At 44.5% G+C, this 12607-nt stretch overlaps 1 protein-coding gene across 1 annotated transcript in view; it reads right to left on the bottom strand.

Annotated features, from left to right (window-relative positions):
* The window catches only part of ADAMTSL3 (ADAMTS like 3), a 187217-nt gene that overhangs the window by 28857 nt on the left and 145753 nt on the right, over nucleotides 1–12607 (bottom strand). The window contains exons 20-22 of the mRNA XM_033100157.1: nucleotides 12377–12530; nucleotides 7189–8260; nucleotides 2094–2221 (exon numbers count right to left, since the gene is read on the bottom strand). Coding sequence (XP_032956048.1) covers nucleotides 2094–2221; nucleotides 7189–8260; nucleotides 12377–12530 — 1354 coding nt within the window. The remainder of the gene's footprint in view (nucleotides 1–2093; nucleotides 2222–7188; nucleotides 8261–12376; nucleotides 12531–12607) is intronic.

Genomic DNA, 12607 nt, shown 5'->3' on the forward strand with positions numbered 1-12607 from the left:
GGAGGGATATGCACGGCCTGGGGGTGTGCAGCGCACAGACGGACGCACGGATGGATGGATGGATGGATGGATGGATGGATGGATGGATGGATGGAGGGATGGAGGGATGGATGGATGATGCACGGATGGATGGATGGATGGATGCACGGATACATGGATGGATGGATGGATGGATGGAGAGCGCCAAAGAGATATCCACAAAGGTGCATTGCAACAACCACATACAAACTCTAAGGATATTTGGATTTCATAAGCAAAATGGAGGACAAATCCCTCTTTGATCATTTGAAATGGACAGAATTCAGAAGTTCCTAAGAAGTAAGAAGGTGTGGAGGGGCAGGGACAGGTCTCTGTAGTGCAGCCTCAGGTGATTTAAAGCAGGGAGAACACGGAAGCATGTCGGGGTCAGGGAAGGTGACACCCCAGAGAGGACGTGGATAGTGTTCCTTTATACGGCGACTGCCATGGCTGGTGTCCCCATACCGCCAATCACGGGCGGTCACATTTCCTTACCCTGTTATCACCCACGCCTAGAGCAAGAACAAATATGACATTTCGCTGTTTGGTTACCGCGTGTTCTGGGGAAGACACATCAGGAACGGCCATGTTTGGGTGACCAAATGTTGGGTCTGGAGGTTCTGGAGCGGTGAAAAGCTACTCTGAGATGTAAAAAGATAGGAACCCTTGGGCTGGGAGAGGGCTGTAGCCGTCATGGTATGTCCCCTGGCCCCAGGTGGACATTGCACCAGCTCTCCCGGGAATCTGAGTTGTTCTGGGATGGACCTAAGGGGAGACTCGCAAGCTGCAGGAAGCGTTTCTATTCCTCCCAGGGATTCCAGAGCCTGGGAACTGATGTTTTCTGGAAAGGATGTAATGCTCATAGGCAAGAACAACCTGGGAGGATCGAGGCCTAAAGGCCTTACCTCGGGAATGCAGCCCAGGGAAGGGACTCAGAGTCAGGCCACAGAGATTCAATTGGTCCAACCTCCTCCGTTTCTAGATACAAGGTGCCTGCTCCAAAGCTGAAGGCTTGTCAAACGCTGGATTCTAACCTCTGATCTCGGCCCTCTGCTCATCCCAGCCCATTGGAGCCACACTCACACCAGAGACCACAGGGCAGGGAGGAGGAGGGTAGCTCTCGTTTGATTTTCAATCCCAGGACATGAGCTTGTCACAACGAAACACCCGCTTACCACTTTACCGCCTAAAAATGTCCCTTCATAGTAAAAGCCCATTTAATATTAAAATGGCATCACTACCTCCTGGGAAGACACCCACTAATTGACAGTTACAACTTCCTGGAAGTGCTTCTAAGGCTTGGTAGGCGTGCCACAGGGAGGTATATAGCTACCGTGGGAGGACAATTATTCTCTTTCCTTGGCTGATGGCATTTTAAACATGAAAAGTCCATACTATCAACACTGCTAATTAAACCTTGTCGCACTAATTCCCAATTCAAAGCAAACTCAAATAGTCGTTTTCAAAGTGTGGCTGTCAGACCACCAGCATCGGTGTCACCTGGGGACATGTAAAAAACGCAAAATCAGGGACTCCATCCCAAACCTACTGGGTCAGAACCTCTGGGAAGGGAGTCTAGAAATCTATGTTTTAACAAACCCCCAGGTGACTCTGCTGCTACCCTGTTTCCCTGAAAATAAGACCTAGTCAGACAATCAGCTCTAATGCATCTTTTGGAGCAAAAATTAATATAAGACCTAGTCTTGTGTTATATTATATTATATTATATTATATTATATTATATTATATTATACTATAAAGACCCGGTATTACATTATATTATATTATAAAGACCAGGTCTTTATATTATATTATATTATATTATATTATATTATATTATATTATATTATATTATATTATATTACATTATATTATATTATACCTGGTCTTATAGTAAAGTAAGACCAGGTCTTATATTAATTTTTGCTCCGAAAGATGCATTAGAGCTGATTGTCTGGCTAGGTCTTATTTTCAGGGAAACACGGTAGTGTGAGAACTGCTGCTCTCGAGTTTCATGTTAAAAACAAAAACAAAACCCAAACCCAGGCAATGCGGGTTTCAACAGTGGGCGTTACCTGCATACAGCACAGAAGAGCGTTCTACATCGGAACCGAGATGATTGGCCACAGAGCACTCATACAGTCCTTGTTCTTTCTTTGTAGGGTTTCGTATCTGTATTTTCCCCGTTCCAGACCACTGTATCCTGTAGAACAGTTAGAAAAAGGATGCTGTCATTTAACACATTCAACTGCTCTGGAACCACAGCAAGTCACAGAGAAAGAAGACTGCAAAATTAGAGACCTTGGGCTGGCTAGGAGCCCCGACGATGACCTTGTCCAGTGTCCTGGCGATGGGCAGAAAACTACATAGGCTGGAGGGTGCAAAAGTCTTTCCTCACGGCTTCAACTCATTGACATGGCAGACGGAGCTAGATGGTGCCGGGAGAGCCAATCTCCCTCTCTCACTTTGCACGAGAATAGACTTTTCCAGGTAGAGTCTTTATCTACCACATTTTTAAAAAGATAAATTAGCAATCCTTGGTTTGCTGGATGTGAAACCCTCATTTTCTGCCCAAATCCTTCCTAACAAACTGCAGATGTGGATTTCCCCCACTGGAAGTCAGTGGGCCTTTCCTTAAGGCTGCCTGGTGACGGTAATTGTGTCACCATCCCTGGGGGAAGAAGCCAGTGCAGGGAACAACGCTGAGGCAGCAATATAGGGGATTTTGACCATGTTATTCAGAACCTGGGCTAACCTCTAGGAGTCCCCCATGGTTTCTCAATCACTGACACTCATAAACATGTAAATAGCACTCCGAGAATTGGAGTTGGTCATTGGTATCCTAACAAATGAGAGAACTGTCCAGAGGATGGGAACAAGTGCTTCTTCTGCTTTTATTTTAATTTTTCCTTAAGTATTTGAAGCTGCTCCTAAACCATCTGGATCAGTGGTCCATATACTACGTTCTCCGCTGTCCCATCACACTTCATGGGTCTTAGCAATATGGGGACTGTTGTGACTACTAAATCCTGTATGCTTCTTCCTGAATTGAGCTGGGCCATGTCTTCATTTCCTGTCACTTCACGTCGCTTGCCCTCTGCTCCAGCCAGAAGGAACTTCTAACAGTTTCCAGAACATTCCATGATCTTTCATCACCTCAAGCTTTTGCATGTGTTGTTCACTTTATTTGGAATGTCCTTCCCCTGTCTGGCAAACTCCAACCTACCCACTGAGTCCTGGATCAGACGCAATTTCCCCTGTAGAGCTTTTCCCAACACTCCCTGAGTTATCTTCTGCTCCCTCTGGGCTTCTTCTGCTCTGGCTTATATATTTATTTGATGAAATACCTATTTCTTCCCACTAGAGATTGTGATCTTTTCAAGAGCAGGGATCAAATCTTATTCACAGCTGTGCATTCTCAGTGCTTAGCACAGTGACATTCTCAAGCAAGTTCTAAAAACCCTTGGATGACTTAATGTATGAGTGATCAGAATAGAACAGAAAAATGGCACAGCAGCAATGTGCTAGCAAGATGCAAGCCCCCTGCCACACACACAGGGAATATACGAAAGTGGGCAGAAATCAGCTGGGCAAATCAGCTGAACTGTCCAGAACAAAAACGGGAATATGGCAGATCTAACTACAGGTAGGGCTCGACTTTCACTGTCAAAGGAAGACAGTGAAAGAAGAGCCAATTAAGAACGAAAGTATAACTAATAACTATACTTGGAAAAAAAAAAATCTAGAAAGTTTTCCTAAGTGATTTCACATATATGTTTGTGTGGTTTTAGCAATTCTGAAACAATTCCTTTGGTTTGTAGGTCTCCATTTAACAGCACAGTGAGAAATCATTCAAATAAATAGCTGAGCACACACGAGCCTACTGTGCCAGATGGAGCACTCACGCCTGATCCCCGGGCCTGGAAAACCAGCAGGCAGAGTTCCTTACGGGTCTGAGCTTGGCCTCTGCTTCACCTTTTTCTTAACCTGAAGTAATAACAAAGCTCATCTTTCCACAGGCATCTTCCCCAGTGAATCCACCCACAGCCTTCCCTTCCTAGCTGACATTCTTCCTCAGCTAGCATCCCAGTGGTACTGCACGCCTACATGGGTTTCCTCCACTGGACAGAGGCTCGGAAACATAATTCCGTTCCTCAATTACATCCGCTGAAAAGATTTATGAGATTCAGAGACGCAGACCTACAGGTGAGAACCTTTGTCATGGAAAGGCAATTAAACATAAGTTGAACACATTAATGAGGTAAGTTTGAAAACAATGGGAACAAACATGGATCTTATTCTTTTCGTCTCTGAAAAAAGTTAAAAACAAAAACTTTTAATAGCCGTATGGAATTGCGTCGGTATCAAATGGTTGATCCTTCAAGTACGCAGAAATACATTTGAATAGGATGTAGGAGTTTCAGCCTCAGAAACTAATGTTAATTCCATTTGATCAAGTCAAGCTATTTAAAATCAACTCAATTCAATAATAATTTACTTAAACTGACCGTGCTGTATTGTATCTCTGTAGGACTTACATGGCCGTAGGTCAACTATCACTGCAACTTTCTCAGCCTCTGTTTCACTACAGTTTCTAAAATGCAATTGTTGAGCTAGACCAGCAGTCCCCAAGGGGTGGTCCACGGACCCCAGGGGTCCATGAGGTCAAAACTGTTTTCTTTACACCACTAAGCCATTATTTGCCTTTTTCACTGTGTTGACGTTTGCACTGATAGTACAAGCAGTGGTGGGGAAAACGCTGGCACACTAGCAGGAACCACGGAGGTGACACCAACATGTAGCAGTAGTGACTGAATTCTTTGCCGAAAAACAAAAATGCCAGTTTCCCTTAAGAATGTCCTTAATGAAGCAGTAAAATGTAGTAAACCTTGGGCATGCACTTTTTAATATTCTATATGACAAAATGGAAGTACACTCAATGCACTTCTGCTGAGAGTGTTTGAACTGCGAGCTGAACTAGCGTCTTCTGTCATGGAACGCTGTTTCTTGAGAGAATGACTCACAAAATATGATTATTCAGATTTGGGTACGTGATATACATATATGTGTATATATATGTATGTATATATACATATATGTGTGTGTGTGTGTGTGTATAATTCTTTTTTTTTTCAATCACCAAAAATGAGTTGGCCAACGCAAGGAAAACAACTGACAGTATTTGCTGTCAATGATAAAATTCGAGCTTTCAAGTGAAAATTAGAATTTCGGAAAATTAGTATTCTACCTTGTGAGCCTGATAGCTTCCCAAAGCTCAAAGACTTTTCTGATGAGACGGGTAGTGATATTAAAGAATGTGTGTATTTTTTATATTTTTAATGAAACATGTCAACATTTAGAAGATCTGCATAACTCAGTGAGCCAATATTTTCCAAATGACCAACATGTGATGTTATAAAATCTTGCACCATTCAAACTGCAGATAACCAACAGATTTCATTGTGACAGAGTACCAAAATTTCGTTAAGATGGTTTTAGATTTCACATTCCAACTAACCATTAAGAATCTAGCGTTTGTCCAGTTTCAGTGAAATATCAAAGAAGAATAGCCACAATTATCTGAAAAGACTATTAAAATATTCTTTCTTTTTCCACCTAATTTATCTGTAGGGCCAAATATTCTCTAGAAGCTTCAATTCAAACATATCACAACAGGTTGAATGCAGAAGCATGGGTGAAGGTCCACATGTATTTTATTAAGCTAGCCATTAAAGGGATTTGCAAAGATGTAAAATGATGCCACTGTTATCAGCACATTTTTTTTAAATATTGCTTTTCAAAAATGATTTATGTTATTTATGTGAATATGTAACAACATGTACTGTTGTTTGTAAATGGAATGGATTAATAAACAGATACTGTAAAATGCTTCTTAGTTTTAATTTCTTATACAGTAAACATCAACAGCTCTAACTCCTATTAACCAAAGGTCTTTGGGTTCCTCAATTATTTAAAGGGGTCCTAAGAGCAAGATTTCAGAACCACTAAGCTAGTTGATCTGGGAGGTTTATTCCACTTCTAAAATTTCATTAACCCTTGTGTTTAGGGCAAAAAAAAAAAAATATTCTCCCTTTTCATTCTAAGACATGGCCTAATAATTTATTATTTAAAAAAAATTGAATTCTACCTAGATTTCTTCTGATGTTTAACGTATTAGGCTCAATGCACAAAAGAAATGATAAAAATAAAACTTGCGTTTTTAAACTAGTCTGCAAAACAATTTAACATCTGCTGTTTGTCTCTTAACAATCCCTAGAGGCAGATGAGGTGCAGCTTGAGGTCTTAAATGCAAATTCAAAAACTCAAAACGCCTACAGCCTTATGTGTACAAACAGCAAGATTTGGAGACAGTGAAGAATGCAAAAGCGCATGAATATTTCTGTTATTCCCACTTATTTTATGTAAAGTGAATGAAATGTGGTTTTTGTGCACTGACAGAGAGATTGCCGTAAAATAAGACTAAATATTTTGTTTTGAACACCTCAAAAAACTTGGATCCGTATCATCTTTTGGATCGTATGACATAAAAACTGCATGACATAGAGAATTATTTCAGTACCCAATCTTTCTACCAAGGCTGTTATTTGCGTGATATTCAGACACCGCTGGTGGTGTTCAGGAGACATGGTCCCTGGTTCTGATTGGCCATGAATTAGTCATGGGATTCCGTTTCTCAATGAAGTCACAGAAAACTATTAACCCCCACCCTGCCCAACTCACGGGGCCGATGGGAGCTCAAATGAGGCTCCGTATGTCCCAGATATGGGTGGCACTGTGAATTCTGATTTGTAGTTCCCATACAACGTGAGGACTGCAAGCACACTTACTTTTTTAACGGCCTTATGTTGACTTTAGTTTTCAGTGTTAAGTGCTCTGCAAAGAGAGCGACTATACACGCTTAAACTCAGTCTCCCTGTATCCTGCCTCGTCTCACACCTACGTGACGGTGGTGACTGGATGAAAAGGTTTAACTTTCAAAATTCCAGTGCAGATGTGAAACACACATCCTCACATTTGCGAGTTTCTTTCCTAAAGAATCCTGCTGGAAACACATTCTGAGGAGAAGGCATTTGAACATGGTTTCAAGAAAACTGGAATAACCATGAAGTAGGTATTGCCCCGGGCATGCCGAATTCTGACTCTACGTACTTATCTGAGGGTTGTAAAGCTGCTCCGTCCTTGGTCCACGTGTATGTGGCCTCACCGGGGGTGGTCAGCTCACACAGGATGTGGACGACCACCGTCCTCTTTGTAATGTATACCGTGTTGCCAATCCTTGAATTGACTGTTTTATTGAATGAAATCGAGGTGGGTTGGCTCTGCCTCACGAGAACTGGTCCCTTGGGCTTGAATGTCAGCTTGCCTGAGTTTTTGGCACGGGAGCCTTGGGGCACACTTCCTGTCTCTCCTCTTAGCTGAGCTGCGGGAGGCTCTTCCCCCTGGATGCCCCTCCATTGTGTGGGTCCCGGCTGTGCCTTGGCTAACCCAGCCACCAGCTGATATATCATCTGGGACGCGAGGTCGTCACTGACCTCTCCGTTCTCCATGAGCTGACTCATGTTTCTAATCAGCTCGTCAAACTGGGCCGTGTCCATGCTATATGCTCCCTGTTTAACTGCTGCTTCGAACTGCTTGTTCTTCAATTCCCAGGAGCTGGGGTTGCCTGCAGAACTGCGGCAGTGGCCCAACAGAGCTCTCAGGAAAGGCTGGTTGTTCATTTGGCCATCGTCCAGGTAAAGCTCATTTTGGTTTGTCCACATATGCCTCATTTTATGCCACGTGGCTCCCACACTGTCCGCGTCCTTGGGGTCCATGCCTGGATGTTCCCTGGAGCGCTCTCCGGGGGCTGGGAGCGCGATGAGCCGGTTGTCCGTTCCAATGAGCTTGAGAACGATGGTTTCCTGGGCAGAGCCCGCGATGCACCGGTACTCGCCGCTGTCGGGGGCTGCGAGACTGTGAATCTTCAGGGAGCCCGACTTGGTGATGCCCAGTCGTTTGGAGTTCTGCAGACAGCGGCCGTCCTTCTCCCACTGGATCAGGGATTTCTGGAATCGTCGCACGGGACATTTAATAATCACGGATGTGTTGGGCAGTAAATAGGCCCTGCTACCGATGGTCAGGTTAATACGCTTCTCCTCCCTGGTCTGGATGTAGACACTCTGGACACCCAGGATCTGAGGACCCTGCTCGCCAGGTTTTGTCTTCGTCTCTGGCTTCATTTCTGCAGGAAAAAAAAGAAAGGAAGAAAGAAAGAGAAGAAAACACTAACAACTATCTCAATAACACAAGCTTTTTGACAGTCATCTTCCAAGGCTGATACAAGCCAACAAATGTATCTTTTTTCCACTTTGAAACCATTTGAGAATTAAAACATGAATGACAGTATACATCCATAGACTGGGGCAAATGTCACAACTAGCTAGGACTTTAGCAGCAAAGAATGCAAGTTTGAATGAATTGCATGAAAACACATTAAGTTATTTTACAAAGCCCTGGTTTGGGGAGGCATGAAGTTCAATGGTGAAATGTTTCCATCAATAAGGGGATGTCTGATATATTGGGCCTCCACCCTCTCGCAGGACCAGTGTCCTGGGGGGAGCTAGACTGCAATCTGCCTTCTGCTCACAGCACCCCGTGGAAGCTCCCCTTGTGACTAACAGGGAGCCTCCCTTCAGTATTCTGACCCGACCATTCTAGGACATAAGGCACGCTTAATCACTCACTTCCCACGAGGAAGTCTCTCCTCCCCCAGGTTTTTAAAGCCTTCTTCTGGTCCTTTCTGGCCACCGGTCACGGCCAGCACCCCATTGGCTGTTGCTCTTCCTCAGGCATCAGGACTCGGCTATCTGTCTCCCTAGCTCTCCCTGGAGCTCCACACCTAACTGTCCGCTGCATATGAGATCTCTCTTCCTGGCACCTCAAGTTCAACGTATCAAATTCTAAACGTCACTTCCTTCTTGGATAAAATCTAAACTCCCGAGCGTGGAGTTCAAGATTCTGTACAGCTAACTTCTCAAGCTTTCTCTTTGCTCATAACCCATTGTGAACTGTGTTCTAATCCTAAGGAAGTGTTTGCAGTTCCCCCAAACGTACCGCTCCATGTGATTCCCCCTACCTTTGTCACCTGTCCAGTGTCACCTTATGAGATACTAGAAGAACAGGGATTTGGACTCAAGTGTCCAATTACTTTTCAGAGATTAAGTTTGACTGAGAAAGATTACTGGGGAAGGTGGGTTTGTGTTGATCCTTCCAAAATGGGGAAAATGTCAGTCATTAGATATCGGGGAGGAAAACAATTGAGCCTGAAGTGGGAGAAAACAGGAAAGGTCTGGGGAGAAGCAGGCAGAGGCTATAATTGGACTGCATAGTGCACTACTGGCCACCAGGGGAGCTCAAGACACTCGCCCCACCTTCCTGCTACCCCACTGCACAGGAAAGTGGTCAAAATGAAGATAAGAAAATCCACTCCTCCAAAGAGGATGTGTTTTCCTTAAACCCGAAGCCCTGATAAGGATATGCTTCTGGAAGCAGAATAAAGATCACAGTTGAGTTTGTTTTCTTCTTCTCTTTGGACCCCTTTCCATCATGGAGGGTTAGGCCTATAAAGAAGACAATACCTTTCCATTCTGGAGAGCAGAGGGGGTTGAGGTGAAGGAGAGAGGAAGGTCAGAAAAACATTAAGGCTGTCGCCTTGATAGTCCTTATGGAATCAAAGACAAGTTCATCCACAGAGAAATAGGAACTTGGGGCCAGGGCAGTCGGTAGGAAACAGCGGCTATGGTGAATTTCTCCGGGATTTTTAGGAAATAGGAAAAAACCCATTACCGCCCAGCTAGATTCAGGTAGCATAAATCTGAAGTATGTCTGATTAGCGTGGGGACGTTACTTCCTTCAGCAAGTCCTAGGAGCTCAGGCCGAGGGACCAACCAACCAACCAAAACCACGTGATCGTTACTACCAGGGCTGGAGATGGGCAGAGTGATCAGGGCAGTGGGTTAAGGAAGAGCGTAAAGATCTGGCTATAGAACTGGCTAAGTGGGCAACTCGGGAATGCCAACTAAGAGGATGGTTTCTAGTGCAAGAGCAGAAAGTCTGGGGACAGGAGGGAGGAATGGAAGAGCCAGAGGTCACAGTGAGGCATTAACCAAATAAGGAGGTGTGAGACGGAGGGTAGCTAGAGGAGCAGGAAATCACTTCTGAGTGCTGAGAAAGGAGGAAGTCCTGAGGCCACAGGCCAAGGTGACGGGAATCCGGGAAATTGATGATGTCGGGCTGACAGGCTGTTGGCAAGGATGTTGGCTGTCATGGAAGCTGGCAAAGGGTGGAGAGGAAGCGTGGACCTGGTGGTGCTGTGTCCTGCAGAAAGTGTCCTGTAGGTGTGTACCCGATGCGTCTGAAAGTGTGATCACAGTGGCAAATGGTGCCACGCCAGCAGGGGTAGGGAGGATGGGTGCGCGGAAGCCCATCACTGGGCCCTGTGACATGGTGGGGAAGAGAAGGGGATGCCACACGAGAGTGTGGCGGGAGCAGCACGTGTCAGCACAGGGCCACTGAGCGAAGGTGATGGCTTGAGGCCAGGCTACAGCTGACGTGGAGGCCCAGCTCAGGGTGATTTGTCTCTTGTCTGTTCCCATGACCCACATGTTTGGCAAGCTAGGGAATGGGGTGGGGTAAAGAAGAAATATGACTGTCTTTTTTCTTGTTTTTTTTTTTTTCTCCTTAAAACTTATCATTTTACTCTGCTCTCCGCTGCATGCCACAGTAATATATAATTACATCTTGTACCAATTTCCATGCCCTAATAACCACGATGTATCCCCACATGTTATTCTGTTATTGTAGAGGAAGCTGCCAGCATGACTTTAATTTCACTCTCCGCTAAGGCCGTTTATGGTCTCGCCACACTGTTATAAAACCATCCACAATTAATAAAAATTAGATCGATAAGCAGCTCGAAGCATGACGCTATGCCATATGCCACAGACAGTCTTGGATTCCAGGACAGTGTAAAACTTGGAATCTCAAGATTTAGAAAATTTTTTCTCAAAAGAATTCCCAGGAAAGGAAAAAACAAAACAAAACAAAACAAACAAAACCGTTACCATTGCATGAATCAGCATAGAGAGGTGGCTAAGAGCGTGGGCTCAGGAGCCAGACAGACCTGTGGTCAACAGGCCCAGGGGGCCCACCTGGCAGCCCAACTCCTTGGTCTTATAGCTTGCCCTCCTTGTCTCTAAACGGGGATTGCATCTGTCTCGCAATGTTTGGCGACTAAATAAGCCAAGGCATGAAAGAAACTCTACACAGTAAGGGCTCAATAAATGCTATTATCTTTTTTGGGGGGAAAGGTTATTATTGTTTTTCTTTGTTTTGTGAGTTTCTCTAGAAAGTTGTCGGTGAACTTAGATTATATTTTTCTTCGTAAGCAGCATTAAAATAATCGTTGATTTCTGAGTTTTTCCCCTTACCATAAGCTCAGGAGGATACCCAAGGTAATGAATGCTATTTTATGGGTGAATAATGAAAGATTTTGGTGGAAAACCAAGCAGGAAATGGACCCAGAAGTTGCACCTTCCCCAATGGGCCTGGTCCCTACCTCCCAAACCCACCTCCCACCACCACTCCACTGCCTTATCTTCAGTTGTTATAGGGACAGACCTCAACTCCTTTCTTATCGCCTGCCTGCATGAAACATACATACACACATGTACACATGTATTCTGTCCTGCACACTGAAAATACAGGCAAATGCTACATACACATCAGCGTTGGGATGTCATGGAGCCATAATGTGAACTCCTAATACGAAGCTTATATAAATTATAACTTTACAATTATCATTACTTGCAACTTAATAATTAATTCAAGAAGTATCCAAAATGCCATTTTCAAAGACCAATGCTATTTCATAGGTTCACCCTTGCTGGTCTTAGATTATACACTACTAGAAGAGATACTTTAATTCTTCGAAATGCTTCGCTTTCCTACTTTTACAGAGGAGCTCAAATCAATCCTTAGTAAAGAAAACTAGATTTCAGCTGAAGGTCTACAAGGAACACTCAAGAATTCTACACGGAGGAGCCACAGTCGTGATAAAAGAAGTAGAAACCCAGGCGAGGAAACCTAAAAGACGCATTGGCTCCGCGTGTGGACAGTTCACAAAACCGACTGTTCTTAGAATTTGATCTTAGTCTCCAACACGACAACGCTTGCTGCTTAACACCGTTCTGACTTCCGACCTGCAGATTGGGGATTTGTTGATATGTGGAAGACAGAGCCGTCGGAACACGACAGGACAGAATCAGCACACCCGCGAAGCACGGCTTCTCATACTCACTGCGGCACTCGGGCATCCTGCATGCTCTTACGAGAGAGGGGCCCGGAAGATCCCTGCACATGGTCTCGCTGAGGGGCATCCGCCGGCCTTTGGCCGTCAGCCTTTGACACACCTGCTTTCTTCTCTGGGTTCCAACACCACAGCTGACAGAGCACTGCAAAGAGAATTGTGCAAGAGTCAAACGGAGCTTGAGCAGACATGGCCAGGCAGGGAACTTGGCAGGGAACTTGA

Source organism: Rhinolophus ferrumequinum, chromosome 28 (genome assembly GCF_004115265.2).
Source record: "Rhinolophus ferrumequinum isolate MPI-CBG mRhiFer1 chromosome 28, mRhiFer1_v1.p, whole genome shotgun sequence".
Taxonomy (NCBI): domain Eukaryota; kingdom Metazoa; phylum Chordata; class Mammalia; order Chiroptera; family Rhinolophidae; genus Rhinolophus; species Rhinolophus ferrumequinum.